Source organism: Astatotilapia calliptera, chromosome 1, assembly GCF_900246225.1.
Source record: "Astatotilapia calliptera chromosome 1, fAstCal1.2, whole genome shotgun sequence".
In the NCBI taxonomy this organism is placed as follows: Eukaryota; Metazoa; Chordata; class Actinopteri; order Cichliformes; family Cichlidae; genus Astatotilapia; species Astatotilapia calliptera.
In genome coordinates this window covers 16372888-16389533 of record NC_039302.1, presented here as the reverse complement: position 1 = coordinate 16389533, position 16646 = coordinate 16372888, and the positions used below count along the sequence as shown (strand labels likewise).

General features: G+C 43.7%; 1 protein-coding gene across 9 annotated transcripts; it reads left to right on the top strand.

Annotated features, from left to right (window-relative positions):
* Positions 1-621: 621 nt before the first annotated feature.
* On the top strand, positions 622-15326 carry bdnf (brain-derived neurotrophic factor). 9 transcript variants are annotated; one of them, XM_026166401.1, is made up of 3 exons: positions 736-763; positions 2293-2411; positions 14275-15326. In XM_026166401.1, the coding sequence occupies exon 3, from the start codon at positions 14296-14298 to the stop codon at positions 15103-15105; it is 810 nt and encodes a 269-aa protein (XP_026022186.1). In that variant the 5' UTR covers positions 736-763; positions 2293-2411; positions 14275-14295; the 3' UTR covers positions 15106-15326. The 9 variants fall into 9 exon arrangements, with proteins under 9 accessions (XP_026022203.1, XP_026022186.1, XP_026022180.1 ...); XM_026166395.1 differs by lacking the exon at positions 736-763 and adding an exon at positions 1118-1550; XM_026166410.1 differs by lacking the exon at positions 736-763 and adding an exon at positions 1752-1768.
* The last annotated feature ends 1320 nt before the right edge of the window (positions 15327-16646 follow it).

Below are 16646 nucleotides of genomic sequence, written 5' to 3'. Positions count from 1 at the left end.
TGCCACTGACAACAGAGAAATGTGACTTCAGGTTCAATATTAAAATCAGTGCGTATTTTGGCACATGTACTCCCCTACGTGAAGGCGAACAGCAGTATCAGAGCAGCAGGTGTGGGTGGGATGGCATCCAGGTACCTGAAACACTTTGATGAGCAGCTTTTGTTTTTGTTTTTTTTTTGGGGGGGGGGGGGGGGGGGGGGGGGGGAATTTAATGCTTTTGTTGTTTGTTTCCAGAGAAAAGTCCAAAGATTTGTTAGATTGGTGCTATTGTCTCTTTTTTTCTTTTTTTTCTTTTGAAGAAGCACGCCTACAGGTTCCAATAGCGCGCCACCCATGCAGCGTTATTTCCATAAGCTATGACCAAAAAAAAAAAAAAAAAGACGAAAAAAAAGATCATAGCACAGAATGACACTTTTCTTACACACGCACTCAAAAAGTTTGGGATGTTGGCAAAGAGTCAGGCATCACCTATTACTCATGTTACTTAGTACATTTGGGGCTTCACTTGCAAGTACGGCGCTTCGTCACTGCATAACAATCAGATGGCTGAGTGTTGGCAGTGTAACTGATGGAATTTTACTGAAAACAGATTTCGCCTTTGAACTTCCAGATATTCCTGATCGAAAAGTATCATCCGTGACTTCACGCACTGTGGTCGCTTCTCTCGGTGTAATAACGCTTCCGGAGGACGTGGATTAACTTTTTTCACATTTATTTCTGTCCTGAAGGGGGGAAACGCAGCACTTCAGCAGAGTTTGACAGTGTAAGTATATATGTGTATATATATGTAAATATATATATGAGAGAGACGGAGTGTGGTCCAGCAGAAAAGGGGGAAGAAAGAAGGAAAGGGAGGAAGAAAAGGGCGGAGGGGGGTTTCGTTTTGAGCAGCAACAAGTTCCTCTAGAACTTGACAAGCAGACACCGGGGCGCTGTAAATGTCTATTTGTTTTGTGAAGGGGGGGGGGAAGAAAGAAAGACAAAAAGCCCGCTGCGCATCGCCCGTAAGAACAATCTAAATGACCAGTTGTGCGTATGCGTAATAGGCCCATGGCCCTTCGCCAAAGAGGGAGTTAACAGTCTATTACACAAACACGTGAATCGAGAAATGTCTCAGAAGTTTTTATGTCTCTTTCGTTGATCCTCGATGCGGATTTAAAGATTTGAGACGGTGAACGAGGCGATCAGTCAGGAGCGAGTGCCCCCCATAAACTTGTATTGCCGTCGCTTATTTCAATCACGTAAGACCCCCTAATGGCGTTGTCCTGGCGAGGGTGTTACGTATATCTGTACAAGCTTTTCTGACAAGCCAGCCTTGTTGATATTTGTCTTTACTGTAGAGCCACCAAGGTGTTGCCTAACAGAGTTTAAGCACGCCGATATTGCAAAGGGTTATTAGATTCATAAGTCAGCGAAGTGGTGGGCGATCTACTGAGCACAGCAGAAGTTCTCATATGATGACTTCAAACAAGACACATTACCTACCAGCATCTGTTGGAGTGAGTGGATATTAAGACACTTCTATCTCCAGGACAGCGTAGGGGAAAATGGTAAGTAGCAATGGAAACACACAGCATATAAGGGATGATTACCAGCAAATAGTCGTGCTTGCTGTTTAGTCTGGCAACGCATTGCTGGAAGGGTTGGACTCTACTTGAGAAACTCAGTATCGAGACCCATGTCTGATGAGGCTGATGTTGACAAAGCCTGTGTGAGAAAGGATTGTGTGGCATTTCTCTGCTCAGGATATGCCGGTACAGTGAGAGGGGTAAGGAAATATTACATTGTGTCTGCGCGCTGTGTGTGGATGTGATGTGGGCTGTACAGGCTGCCTTGGAGGGCTGAGTGCTGGCAGAGAAGGGTTTATATTTTATGCATGCATTTATGTTGCCTTTTGCGAGCGGTGGCCATGCTTGTTTAAATAACATAAGCAACATGTGCCACTTGGCTGTCACACTTGTCATAAGCATGACATTAAGAACAATGGGGCACAGTATCAGCGCTGCCGGTTACAATTTGGCGTAAGAGTGTAGCCTTTCTGTGGCAAGCGAACTGAGCCGGCGTTTGTGGTGTATAGGTGCTGTTTATCTGGGAGGAAATGTCCGACCAAAATGTGATCAAATATTAAGAGGACTGGTTTGGCAAGGGGTGGGAAAATACACGTGACAAGACGCGAGGAAGCAAGCTGAGTAGGGGGGTGAAAAAGAGCTGTTTAAAGTGGGCACTCAAAAAAAAAGTATATAGCTATTTTCTTGGCCCCTCATAGTTACCCTGGCTGTGTTATGCTTTCAGCACGTTGGACAGAGGCACCGGAGTCGTGCATGGACTAAAACGCCGAGTGGACGCCAACTCTCTTTCTCTCTTTTCCCAGCCCCCCTTTGCCAAACCTGGGATTGTTTTTTCAACTTTTGGTAAGCTTATTCTGAAGGAGCCTGTGGTCTGTAAACGGAAAATAAACCGGATTCTAAAAAGAAAGAGAGGGAGAGAGCAAGAGAGAGAGAGAAAACATTTTAAAAAAGGGGGTAAAAGAAAAGCGCTTGCCATTAAAAGAGCTCGTGCTTCAGATGTGTTTTTTTTTTCTTTTTTTCCCCTTTTTTTTGTAGAGCACTGTGAAAGTTGAAATGTTAGGGCGTCTGGTCTTTTGCACATCACATTCTCGGTACCTATAAGCCCCCCCACACTGCGTTAAACTTTGGGACATGCAAGTCTTGGTCGCGGAGATCTAACCACGCACATAGTGGTTGTCAGCCCTTATAAAGGTAAGAGCACAATCCATTGTTTTTTGTGTGAATCCTTTCTTCCTGTCGGCTTTTTTCACGAGGCTTCGGCTGGCTTTTTTCCGAAATGAACTTAAAACTACAGCATGCAGCCCTTCGTCTTTTGCAGTGTGTTCATTGTGGACATGAATAACCGAAATAAGTCCGAAATGAAGCACGATCCAGGTGACCAAGACCCGGCGGAGCATATCCTTCTTTCTTTCTTTCTTTCTTTCTTTCTTAAAAAACAATCCTGAACTTATTGTTATTTTTAAGCTTTTTTTCTTTTTTTAAATAAAATATAGGTGCGTGCACGTTCATGCGGGGAGCTTTGCGAAGCGTTTTTTGGAGTTTCCGAACACTGCTGCAACACAATTTGCGTAATCGTTGCGTTGTGCCTAATCATGCTCCCAATATGGGACTTAAGACGCTGCAGTGATACTTTCAGCACGAACTGGAATACTGATGCTCGTGCACATCATAAAATATCTACCTATCTGTCTATCTGTGCTTATTTTTCTTGTTTGGTCTGCTGCATTCATGTTTTGTCTTGATGTCAAACCCTCCGGATTTTGTTATCGACCAAAAATAGCCCTACTCCCCCCCCCCCCTCCCGCGCCAGCACCCCCCCTTTTCCCTCCATAGCCCCCCCTCCCGTCATCGCCATCAAATCACTTGTGTTTTTACTACGACCGCTCCACGGTTTCATTCATAAGGTGCTTTTCACTTCACCTGCTACCCTACCCCCCTCCTCCTCCCCTCCTCCTCCTCTTTGTCCGTACACGGCTCTGTGTCGACCTGTCAGACTGCAGGCTACGAATGAATAAAAATATTAGTGATAATAAAAGATAAATAAAGCCTTAAATGTAAGAAAAAAAGCGAAGGGCGGTGGGGGTAGAATAAATAATTCCTCGCCCCTTTTAGACTCGTGTGATTTGCTGCCAAAGCGAGGCTCATTTACTGTGTACAAATTGTTCGCTTTATTCTTGTGTGAAATTACAATAAAGATGGGCGTGGTCAAAGTCCATCCTCTGACAGATGTTATGGCTGAACGTTATGGTGAGAGATAAGATGGCTTGAGAGGAAATTGCTCGGGAAGCATCGCTTCTTTCTTTCGTTCTTTCTTTCTTTCTCGCTTGCTTTCTTTTCTTCTTCTTCTTCTTTTTGTGTAATTTAAAATTAAAGCAATCAGCATCACTCATCTCGCCTATTTGATTTACATGATCATCACCCAAAACTGCCCCGAGATTTTATTTCTGTGCCCTCCTGAAGGACTTGTAGCCTTAAAAAATTCGTCTCGCACCAATGCAGAAGCAGTGGATATTGTCTACCCCCCCCCCCCCCCCCCCCCCCCCGGCTCTCTCACTCACACCCCCTTTGGTCAAAGATTTAAGATTTCTGATCCAAGTCGAAGCAATTGCATGGCAAAACAACAGCATGGGAAGAGAAAAGCCCCAACGCCCACTGGCAGTCCTGTTTTAATCAAGACTTCTCGTGCAGGGGGCTGCGATTTCAAATAAATACTTCCAATATGAAAGTATCCAGTAAATCCCTAATTACATTTGAATTATGGGACACCCCCCTCCTTTTTTTCTTCTTCTTCTTCTGCTGGCGTTTTCCGTAATTTTAACCCAGCAATGTAATGCGCCCAGATCGGTTTCCGCATATTATGACCTATTACTCCTCATTTTATGAGACGCTGAAACCCAAATAGATCACATTACTTATTAGGCTAACCCGACATTCATAAAAATGCTCCTTTAATAAAGGCAGCGACGCGACTTTAATAGCCACATTCCAGGCATCAGTGCCACAAAACCCGCTGATTGCACAAATTACGACCAATCATTAATTTGCCGAACGAAACGAAAGGAAGGGTTCATTGGATGACAGATCGGGGGAATTGTGACAGTTTAAAGAAATTTTTGGCCTTATGTTTTTTTTAATTCACAGATGCTATCATTGTCTCACCTTTTTTCTTTTCTTTTCTTTTCTACTGCACCATCTTTTTTTCCCCTCCGACTGCACTGTTTATAAACGTAAGCATTTTTTTCTATTTCTATTTTCTGGCCGTGGCTTTATTTTTATTTTCTAATTTATTTATGTTTTGTTTTTTTTTTTCCATCGAGACGTGGGATTAGATGGTGTGGGCGTGGGCGTGTTGGGTGGAGGAGGAGGGATGAGCGGAGGCGGGTTAGGAGGGGTCTGTGGGGTGGCACGACACACTTTGTATGTATGAAGGTTTTTTTATAGCACTTTTCTGCAATGTACGTCAGCGGATCAGTCCATAAATGGGGCTGCGCGTGTTTGTGTGCGGGCGTGCGCCTGCGTGCGCTCGCGCCTGTGTGCGTGCGTCTCCGCGTGTGTTATCTTTACCGAGAATCTCCCCTCTCTCTCTGCACTCTCAGCTCTGCAGAGTTGGGGTGGGCGTCAAAAACAAACCTGATGGTAGGTTTCTTTGCAAAAAAAAATCCGATGAAATTCTTTCGGATGGGCCTTTTTTAAATTAAACGGGGAAAAAAGAAAAAGAAACGCCCTGGGTGGAAATAAAGATTGTCTCGTGCAGCTACTATTTTTTTCTCCATCATGTAATTGTTGGTCTTTGTGTGTCGGTTTTTATATCCTTTTTTTCTTTTTCTTTCTTGTTTTACCCCGACGCCATTAATTCTGCACTTTGTGGAAAAATCCGGATTTAAATGCCATTTTCCCTATATAGACATGGGCGACGTTTGTCCCCCAGTAAAACTCGGATTTCGGATTTTTTTCCACCCCCCGCTTTCATTCATGAAATGCAATCGCTTGATGTCTGATATAAATTATAAATAGGCTATTGATTATTATTTTTCTTTTATTGGGGGCAGGGGGTGTATAGATCTCGAAAATCTGGGTTCCGCAGAGAGGCGGACGTCACGATATATTTAGATTGAAAATTAATCATCTTAATCATTATGAAAATGTAGGCTACATCGCCCGCCGCCACCGTCGCTGTCCCCGCTGCTGCTCCTGCTTTAGTCACCACATCATCGTCATCTTCATCACTGGCACCTTCATCCAATTAAGAGGCTTGTTTAAACAAGTTCTGGCAGGAGGCGAAGCCTTGAACCTTTATTCCGAACATTTAATTACCAGTTATTCGTCATTCAGCAGCGTGACTGTGGTTTCGCAGCGATGAAGCCCACGATGAGTTATTAATACATAGTTGGAATATTCTTACTGTAAAGACATCTTATATGACGGACCACTGCGGGACAACAAGGATGCATGACGCGGCGTGACAGGAAATGCTCGACGATTCCGGCAAACCATTCACGTGTGTCTCCCAGCAGTATGTGAACATGCAGCACATCAGTGATTTCAGACAGCTTCCAGAAGCCATCAAAACAGCTTTTTTTAATGCTGTTTCCTGAGTGCCAGTTAGACGGAAAGTGAGCCGGCTTTGGCCCGTAAGGTTGATTTAAAGTATCTAATTTCAGGCCTTTATTCTGAAAATTGCGTTTTTGCTTCCATATGGTGGCAGGAAATCGCTCTATAGCAAATCAAGGCAGGGTTTTAATTTTGTGCATCCTCTCTTGCTTAGCATTTTTTTAAATTCTGCTTTCTTTTTTAAAATAGAAAATATTTTATTATAAGCAGTGAAGCAAACATTAGTGATGGGGGAGTGTGGTGTTGGGGGGGCAGAAGGCAAGAAAACAGACAGAGGCTTCACAGGCTATGGAGTGACTTGCAGTCTGCCACTATAGAAATAATGTATCAGCTGAATGAGGGTGTGGGAAGGAGGAGTCTATAGGCCATATATGATCCTTAGAAACCCAGTCTGCTGTCTGCTTCATGATCACATTAAAGGTTATTGTCATCACAGGAGGGATGACATTAACTCCTCACACCAGCATCTGATTATTTCTTTTTCAAAAAAGGCCCTGCACTGACTTTATCAATTTAGAGTTTTCACTCAGCTCACTCCTCGTCTCCTTTGACGTCACACAACCTCCATCCAAAGAAATGTTTTCTCACTTGCCTCCTTGAGGAGCAATGCAATTTCCCTTTGATCAAAATACCCTCATCGCCTTGCTTTATCCCCGGTGAAAATGACATTTCGCAAAAGTCATTTCGCCTGTGTTACATGGTCCCCTTCTCTCATGCAAGGAGGCATAATTCTACTTGTTAAGTGAAGCTTTCGGCAGTGTGGACCTGTCAGCATTCGTGTTGCATTTGGCGAGAGAAGCTTTGAAAGGTTATACAAGTGGGTCGTGTTGTCAGGTCTTGTGGTTGTTTCTTCTTCTTCTTCTTCTTCTTCTTCTTCTTCTTCTTCTTCTTCTTCCTGCAGCCCAAACAGCAAAAAGGGTCGTGAGCTGGGAAGATATAAGGAGAGAACTACCCAACTGCTACTTCAAATTACATGTGTTCGCCTGTCATTCTGATCACTAAAGCATATGAAAAGTTGCCATATGACATCAAAAGAAGATTTCATCTTCAGAGATCTCAAACCTCAACAAGATCCAATGATGGTTTAGTGGTTTTCAAATCGACCTCATGGGTGACTTGTATTAGGTCAACAATGTCATGCTTCAGTCTGGTCCTCAACTGGAGGAGTCAAAGGGCTTCTAATACTCCCCACTACCCCTTATTTCCTTGCAGATATTAGGCATTGTGTGGATTTCATTCAGAAATCCAGCCTCAAACACGTGCAAGCCATACAACTTCTCTTGATAAACCACCTTCAGTTGTGCTGTATTTGCAGAAATGAGAGAGACCATGTTGTTGTTTTTTGCTCCTCTAATGAGATGCCAGGTGATGTATTTATGAATTACTTGTTTGGAACAGCCCCCTTGTGCAGTGTGCATTTTTTTTATCCTCTTTGGAGTCATGTCGCTCAGTGATTGCTGATGCAACTCTTTGTCATCTAGAGTTTGCCCTCACCTCCTGTGAGCCTTCGGGGAGGGCTATATCTATCTTGGCATTTCCCTGGGTGTTGGAGGTGGGAGTGACTCATTAAGCAGGTGTGAGCATCCACTCCCATACAGCTACATGCCAAACATGAGCTCTCCAGTTCATAAGCTTGTGCAGGGAAGAATCATTATGGCAATATAGCCAACACATCACAATAAATCTTTGCACTGGACCGAGGCCAAGTCACAAGGATAATGAGCTTCTGTTTCTCCATTATGCTCGCTCTCGTATTCATCAGAGGTGGAATTTCCAAACGTTCATCACCCATTGAAAGGTTGTGCCTCGGCTGACATCTTCACTTGAATTCTGCCTCATTAAAGAAAGTGAACCAAGGGGAGAAACAATATCAAAATCAGCCTCGCAGTCCAAGATTTCCCTGTAAATATGATGTGGTTTGCTTAGGTTAACATTTTGGGAATAATAACCCATGAAAGCTGGTTACTACACTGCAGAGCACCTTGCAGGGGAGCCATCCATCTGTTGTAGAGATGGCTCACTTTAAAAGCAAGGAGGAGAACTGCTTTCAATAAGTTCTCATCTTTACCTCCCTCCTGTGCCTGTTAGCATCCAACACTGCCATTTTACAGCAGCTAAATTATAAGATGATAATCCTATACTGGATTTGGGTTTATTCTGTGTATATAGCATCAGAATTACAATCAAAATCTAGTTTATATAAGAAAATGAGAGGGTTCTTCATATGTTATATCAGGGATACTAACACAAGATGGATTAAATGATGTGAAAGGGGCACGCAAATGGCTCCTTCACACAAATACTTAAGCTTTCTTTGATATAACTTACCCAGTCTCGACACTATTTCGAGACCCGTAACAGAAAATGCTTATTTTTAATTTTTCCGATGTCTAATTTTACACAAATAGGCCATCTGTAAATGGCACGCAGTGTATCACGACTTGGTGGAGACGCGCTGTTACGCAAAACCTTCTAAAAAAATGCCACCTCTTTTAGGCTGAGTACAAAAAAAATACGGAAGAAGGAGGCTTCCTTTGCAGGCTACGGCTTATGCAGATAAACAATAATAATACATAATGCACACTGAACGCGCATTAATAGTTCCGCCTCGGGGCTTTTTAAACAGGAGTTTGGATGCGACCAGGCAGTCAGCCAGCGGCAGGTCACATGTTGCAGCGTCATTCTGTAGTAAAGTTACTGTAGTTGCAAAGAGGCTCCTCATTTCAGCTCCAGAGGTCTCTCATCTCCGTGGTGGTGCTGCGGCGGCGGCGTCTCGGCATGCGACAACTTCAGTTTCAGGCGATCTCCAAAGGAGCCGTGCAGCCATGGGAGTGCATTACCTCAGCCATGCAATTTCCACTATCAATAATTTAATCTATTTGCTCCAAAGCTGAAGAGATATCCTGAAGCTTGTCGGGAGAGAGGAGTGTTTTTTTTGGGGGGAAGGGGGGTCAGAAATACCGCTTAAGTAAATTACTCGGGGAGTTGTCCAAAACATCCCAGATGACACTACCGTCCTGTTGAATGGTCTGTTTTACGACTGGGCACTAAAAGGTATGTGTCTGCTTCTTTCTGATAACTTGTTTTAAGCACTTTCGCCGTGTTTGATGCTGCTAGTGGAAAAGACAGCTGGTGTGTGTGTGTGTGTGTGTGTGTGTGTGTGTGTGTGTGTGTGTGTGTGTGTGTGTGTGTGTGGTGTTTAGGGGGGGGGGGGGGGGGACTGGGTAGGGCGGGGGGGGGGGGGGGTCTAAAAGTAGCTCGATCAAGCCCGGTTATCCTGCGAACAGACAGCGCAGCAGCCCGAGAGGGGATATGTGTAACCTTATCCTCGTGTTCATTAATAAAAAACGGAGTTATTATGTTGATTGGGTTTCCAGTGGGGAGCACGAGCTCAGCAGATGTAATCTCGAGAAGAAGAAGAAGAAGAAGAAGAAGAAGAAGAAGGGGGGGAAAAGGTCTGTGGTTACATTATTGGAGCAGCCAGTGGTACATATAGGTAGGCATTTCTCCATAGCTAGCAAAGTGGAAGCCGTCCAGTGTGCATCTGTGTGGCTGTTTTTAAGGAAACTTTACGCACATAAATTGCTCAATAAACTCTCTCCTCCGGCTGTTTGTCTGCATTTGTTCGTCCAAGCTTGGACCCTCCTCCTTCTCCACCTCCTCCTCTGTGAGAAAAGAGACAGAAACACTCCAGACAGTTTTTGTTGTATTGTTGTTTTGTTGGAGGGAAAAAACTTTGATGAACTCATTAAGACTTTATAGGAAACCCGAGACCTAAACGCCTAGCTCGGTCGGCCAACACACACTGTTGGGTTTTTTGTTTTGTTTTTTGGCGGTGTGTGCTCGTGTTGAAAAAACCCAAAACCTCACAATAATTATGGATTCAAACAAAGTGGGAGGAAACTGGCTCATTTGCGATGTGAAAATATGTGGTTCAAGAAGTAATCTCAGATTAATAGATGGTTTAATGACGATTTTTTTTTTTGATGAACCATTCTTGTAACTAAACAACATCCAACTTAACTTTATAGATGTCTTGTATGACTATGCCCTGGAAAAGACAATGTCTGTCCTATCTATCTATCTATCTATCTATCTATCTATCTATCTATCTATCTATCTATCTATCTATCTATCTATCTATCTATCTATCTATCTATCTATCTATCTATCTATCTATCTATCTATCTATCTATCTATCATGGGGAGGAAGGAAAAACAGGAGAGAAAGGTGGAGAAAGGGTGGAAGAAAACGAGCTCAGACTATTTGACGGTCTCATATGCCATCTAGTGTACAAAGCTGGGCACAGCAGCGCTGTCAGTGTGCAGCCGCAGGTCTGTTGGTCATTCATGGGTTAAAATGAGGATTTCTTCGCTAAGCTTACAAGAACCTAAGCACATCAGTAAGGATTTCACCATGCTGTATGTTGCTGTTGTATCCTCTAAAGTGCCCACTGCTGCACGCAGTGTGGGAGGGAGTTAACAGCTCTTTTGGGTAGCATAAATCACTCAGCAGGTATTTGAATGCTGGGCTTTCTGTGGCAGTGGCTGGGGTTGGCCTGGCGGCCAGGTATAATCCTCAGTGATGCTCATGTATTAGTAAAACGTGTTCTGATGCTGCATCAGATTGAAAACAGATCTCAGTTAGCAAGCTTCCACATGTGTCAGCCATTACTGCAGACAACACAATTAAGTCTAAATGCCTGTTTGTTTTTTTTCTTTAAGTGCTGCATTGTAGTGCACAAGGGGTCCTATGGTAGCCATTTTGATAATATTTGCTGTACTTTTCCTGCTCTCAAACGGAACATTTGGCTTTGTGTGTTATACTTATTGAGCGTGATAAAACATGTTGCCAGGTAAACCGTATTCTTGAGGAATTTAACAAAGATGGGTGCCTACGAGGGAGCAGAGACAGAGGCAGAGAACAAATGTTGCCATGGGGTCGCACATTTCCATTCAAATGTGGTAACCACACTTCAGATCTCCTCTCTTGATGTGTTTTTTTTTCCCCATGCAGTGGTTTATAAGATATCACGCCTGCCGTTAGTAAAGATGAACCCATAAAGTGTGCAGACATGTGCGTGGAGGCTGGGAACGTTACTGTAGTGTGTAATAACACTAGCCACGCTAGTCCTTTCATGCTTTAGGGAAACTTTTCAGCGTCTGTCAGAGGAGGCATTTATCACTTTAATCCCCACCTGGCACAAAGAATAACTGCAAGGGTAAGTTACATATCCCTGCCATACAGCCGTGCTCTCAAAGCAGATGAACAGGTGGTCATCTGGAGCTAAACAGAAGACAGAGTCCATACACTCACCTGCTGCTATTGTTCGGGGTGTTTCACGCTCTAGGCGTGCTGTCATGAATAAAGGCATGTTTGAGCAGCAGTTATTGTGGGCTTTATTTTCCCTCGTTCATGTTATTAGCTCAGTTCTCAGCATGTCATGTTTAGATGGCTGTGCATTCTTTAAACAGTCAGCTCAGAGGAAACTGCACCTTTCTCAAGCACAAGTTGCCACAAAGCTGAGAACTAGAAGCTCCAAAGGAGTGTGTGTGTGTGTGTGTGTGGGGGGGGGGGGGGGGGGGGGGTCTTATTCTTCCATATGTAATCCATCCCTTGCTTTATTATTCATTGCTCATCCTGTTAATGCTCGGGCTGCTTTTTTATTAACTGTGAAATCCACATAAAATCTTCAGACACTGGATGTTGTCACATTTAGCCTCTCACAGATATAAGCCAGAGATCCTCCGCCGGTCCCACAGCAATTAAATGATTCATTGGCTTTATCGCATTTTAACAGGATGTTGATTGAGAGCATAAGCCATATTGATTGTACTGATGGAAACAGGAAATCAGCGAGATAGAAATAAAATCATCTGTTGTTCCCGGTGTGACGATACACGGGGGAATGGCTCTGCAATTGCACACTGTTGAGTGGCATTACCCCCAGCAACCTCTCCCCCCCTCTCCTCCACCCCACCCCTTCTCTCCATTCTCTCCCCTATGGAGACCTGGAAGAGACGTCATCTGTGGTTGTTATGCTGCGAAATGACGCTGGCACTCTCTCCACCCCCTGCTACTGCAATATTACCCCTGTGGTCTGTTACGGAAGATGCAGCACTCTTCGTCTGCACCATTTCCAGCATGAAGTTTGACGCCTAACAGTAATCAGCCCTCTGCCTTCATTTCCCTCTTGTGGAAGTGGAACCATTTGAGCGCGATGCTGATAATAATATCAGCCTAAATGCATCCTACACATAAAGCTCGTGACTGGCCTCGATCCCGTAAAAACCTACACGATTCTCAGTGCTGGGAAGCCTCGCAGATATCATTTCAGATATCATTTCAGATATCATTAACCACAACCTTCACAAAACTGAAGGGTTAATGAGCCATAAATGGAATTTTGTTAACAATATCCGAGTTGACAATTAGCTCTTTATTCTTGGCTTTGTCCCCATTGTAGTTGGTAAGAGGAAAAATACCCACCCCACCACCAGCACCACCATCACCACCTCACTGCAAAACACATACAAGCCAGCCCCTCCCCATGCCCTCCCTCTAACACGCACACTCACACACTCCGGAGGAGCACGTCACTGAGCTCAGGGAATGAGTGGCTCATTAAGAAGAAGGATGTGATATTCTGAATAGAGACTGTGAGACTCCCAGCACGTCTATTTTTAGACGAGATATCTCTATGGCAGTCACCGTGGTGTCGGTTAATTGCAGCCACAGCCCCAGATACCAATTAAGAATGAAACGAATGCTTTTAAGGTGGGGTTTTGCTCCTCCTTATACTGTAAAGGTCCTTGTGTCCATTCTGTGAGTGGAGGCTGGAGCAGGGGCTCGCTCTCGCCGTGTTTTCCTGTGTCAGGCTTGGACATGCAGAGTGCAGTCAAAGCCTCGGCCGGGCTATTTTTAAATTAGCCCCTGTGGTAAGCAAGATCTAGATTTTTTTTTTTAAAATTATGGGTGTTTTAAGATCTATGTCCTTTGGATTCATTGATTTGCTGTGAATCTTAGAGCTTCTCAGAGGTAAGGGACGCACACATGCTCAGGTAATTTTACAATATATATGTACAGTGTTTCAGTTTGGTTTTGCGTGTGCTTTGAGTTGTTCTCCAGAGCCTCGATAGCAGTGCTTTGCACGGCAGGATGTCAAATCATTCTGTCATTCAATTTCCTGTTAATTCATCCCGCAGTGCTCTCGCCTTCCACCTGCCGAAAACAAACAGTGTCCCTCAACAAACCCATAGTTCCCATTCATGACTACAAGGTGTAGTACTGACCAGTTTTTTTTTTGTTTTCTCTTTTTAATAAAGTAATACTGGAGCATCAGTGTTTGCCAGCGCTGACACAAACACACTGACTCTGTTAGGTAGTGCTGTCCACACCGGAGGTTCCCGAAGTGTTAATACCGGTGATTTGTTTGTACGGTAACGTCACGGTCGCGTATTCGTAACGCGGGTGGGGGGGGCGGGCATAAATCCATCCACAAGAATTCAATAACTACAGGATGAAGTGCAAGAATGAAAATCCTCAATTTCCTTACCCAAAAGCAGGGGGCACCTGTGAGCTTTTAGTACAGCCAAATAAAAAGAAAGAAAGAAAAAGAGCCAATTATTCCAACAGAAAGCCATGATTGGACTTTTAACAGACCAGTCAAAAAGCTGTTAGGATGTTTCCACATCTATTTGTGTAATCTTATCTTTTGTAATAAGCAGCCGCTTTGATGCTCAGCACAGCTTTTGTGCATTGCTGCCAACAAATAGAGATCTAAGCCAGACCTCACATAGGAACAGAATGATTACAGTTTGCAAACAATTTGAAAACACCGATGACACAGTGCCAATATCAGTTTAATAAAAACATGTTATGATTATTCCGAAGCTACTGGCTCCAGTTTTTTGGCTTGCAAAACAAAGAGTGGAGGGTGGAAATAGGAGGAGAGGCTTACATGGTGCATTATGGATCAAAAATAAGCTAACTTTGTTGAAGATGCTCTTTGACTGACCATCTCGTTCTCTCGCCCTCCCCCAACCCTCCTCTCTCCTCTTGTTTTCTTTCTGTGTCTCTCTCCCGTCCCTCCAGTTCCACCAGGTTAGAAGAGTGATGACCATCCTGTTCCTTACTATGGTTATTTCATACTTCAGTTGCATGAGAGCTGCGCCCCTGAGAGATGCCCCGGGCATGCGGGGCCATCGGACGGAAGGCTACTTGGGCGCTGCTGCAACGGCCGAAAGAGGCCACGGGACTCCCCAGAGCGGTGGAGGCCCAGGCCAGCGTGGGGAACTGCCCTCGCTCACAGACACGTTTGAGCAAGTGATAGAGGAGTTGCTGGAGGTGGAGGGCGAGGCGGCGCAGCTGGGACAGGGGGCCGATAAGAGCCAGGGAGGTGGTGGCCCATCCTCTGTGGTCACCACGGAGGCCAAGGATGTCGATCTGTACAACTCACGGGTGATGATCAGCAACCAAGTGCCTTTGGAGCCACCGTTGCTCTTTCTCCTGGAGGAATACAAAAACTATCTGGATGCCGCTAATATGTCCATGAGGGTGCGGCGACACTCCGATCCCTCACGACGTGGAGAGCTCAGTGTGTGTGACAGTATTAGCCAGTGGGTGACAGCTGTGGATAAAAAGACTGCAATAGACATGTCCGGGCAGCAAGTTACCGTCATGGAAAAGGTCCCTGTCCCCAATGGCCAACTGAAGCAATACTTTTATGAGACCAAATGCAACCCCATGGGGTACACAAAGGAGGGCTGCAGAGGAATAGACAAGCGGCATTATAATTCCCAATGCAGGACAACCCAGTCCTACGTGCGAGCGCTTACCATGGATAGCAAAAAGAAGATTGGCTGGCGGTTTATAAGGATAGACACTTCATGTGTATGCACATTGACCATTAAAAGAGGGAGATAGTGTATAAAATGTATAGATTTTATTGAAGAGTTTAAAAAAGAGAATAAAGAGAAAATATCTATTTGTATATATACATAACAGGGTAAATTATTCCGTCAAATGAAAATTTTATGGACTGCATGTAAAAAAAGATGAAGTTTATACAGTAAAAGTGATACTACAGTCTATTTATTGAACATATTCATGACCTTGTAAACAATTAAAAAAAATCTGATCAGTCATTTGCGCCCAGTTTAAATTACTATATCACATTCCTCAAGACATTGTGATTTGTTTACGTTGCCAAGAATTAGAAAAGGAAGGAAAAAAAATTAACAGGCAAGAAATGAGCGACAAAGAGGGAGACAAAGAGGGAGACAGAGAGGGAGACAAAGAGGGAGACAGAGAGAGAGCGAGGACAGTTCCATCTTCAAAAGCTTGCATGCTGCTTCAATTGTAAATCGATAAATTCTCCACTTACAGAAAAAAAAGGATATGATGCTGACCAAAAAAAATTATTAAAAAAAACATTCCGTTTACATATTCAGCAGAAAACAATTTCCTCTCAAGTAATTTATCTGTTTACTGTTCTAAACTTCTCAAGGTAATGTTGGAATTACATACTATGTCAAGGTGCTGTTGTCAAAGCTTTGCTGTTTATTTTTTTATCCCCACCAGAGGACAAGATATATATATAAAAAATTATATAAATATATATATATATATATAAAATTTATTCATTGACATGTTTCTGGGTTAATATTATTCATTTTGTATGTTGTGAAGTTGTTTGCAATATTAAACTGAAATATTTGAAGAAATAAAAATGACTATAGGCAACTGAAAAACAAAATCAATGTCGATAAAGTTTCAACGGTGCATTTTTAGGCAGAGTAAACTTTATTATACGGACAGTCTGCAGGCAAGGAGGGAGGAGGCACATATGCACACATGCATGCGCACAAACCGCCACACGTCTGAAGCATGAAAGAGCAGAAATTCAAATCCTGAGCAACAAGAAGTGATGTTTTAAGAGAAGAAAACGAGACCTTGCTTTGGGTCACTGAAAGATAACGAGTGTTAGAGTACAGAAAGCAGCTCCTGGTGTCATTCAGCTACTTCAGGAAGGAAAAGAAACTGGAGAAGGAGAGAGGAGGTGCCCCTAAACCGCTTCCTGCTCTCCACCAGCACATTTTTTCAAAACACATTTATGTGCTTTGGATCTTTAGTGTTCATACACAGGTGTTCAGAGCTTTTGCTCCAGCGGCATGTGTGATGTCGCACAATTACGAGACCCTATTAACACAAGAAAAGCGCCTACACGTTCAAGTGCAGACTAGTACAAGTGGGTACACTGCCTGAGCTTGACAGTGATGGATTCAACCACCCATACATTTGTGTACATTAAAAACGTACACCCAGTGTTTTGTTATTAGTGTGCTGTAATCCCAGCTTTAACTCCTCCACAATAGGACAATCACCACTGATTTTTTCTAGCTCTAAAGTCACTGCGATCAGAAGGAGAAGCCGATCTCCATAACTGGTTTGGCACCTGGGTTAAA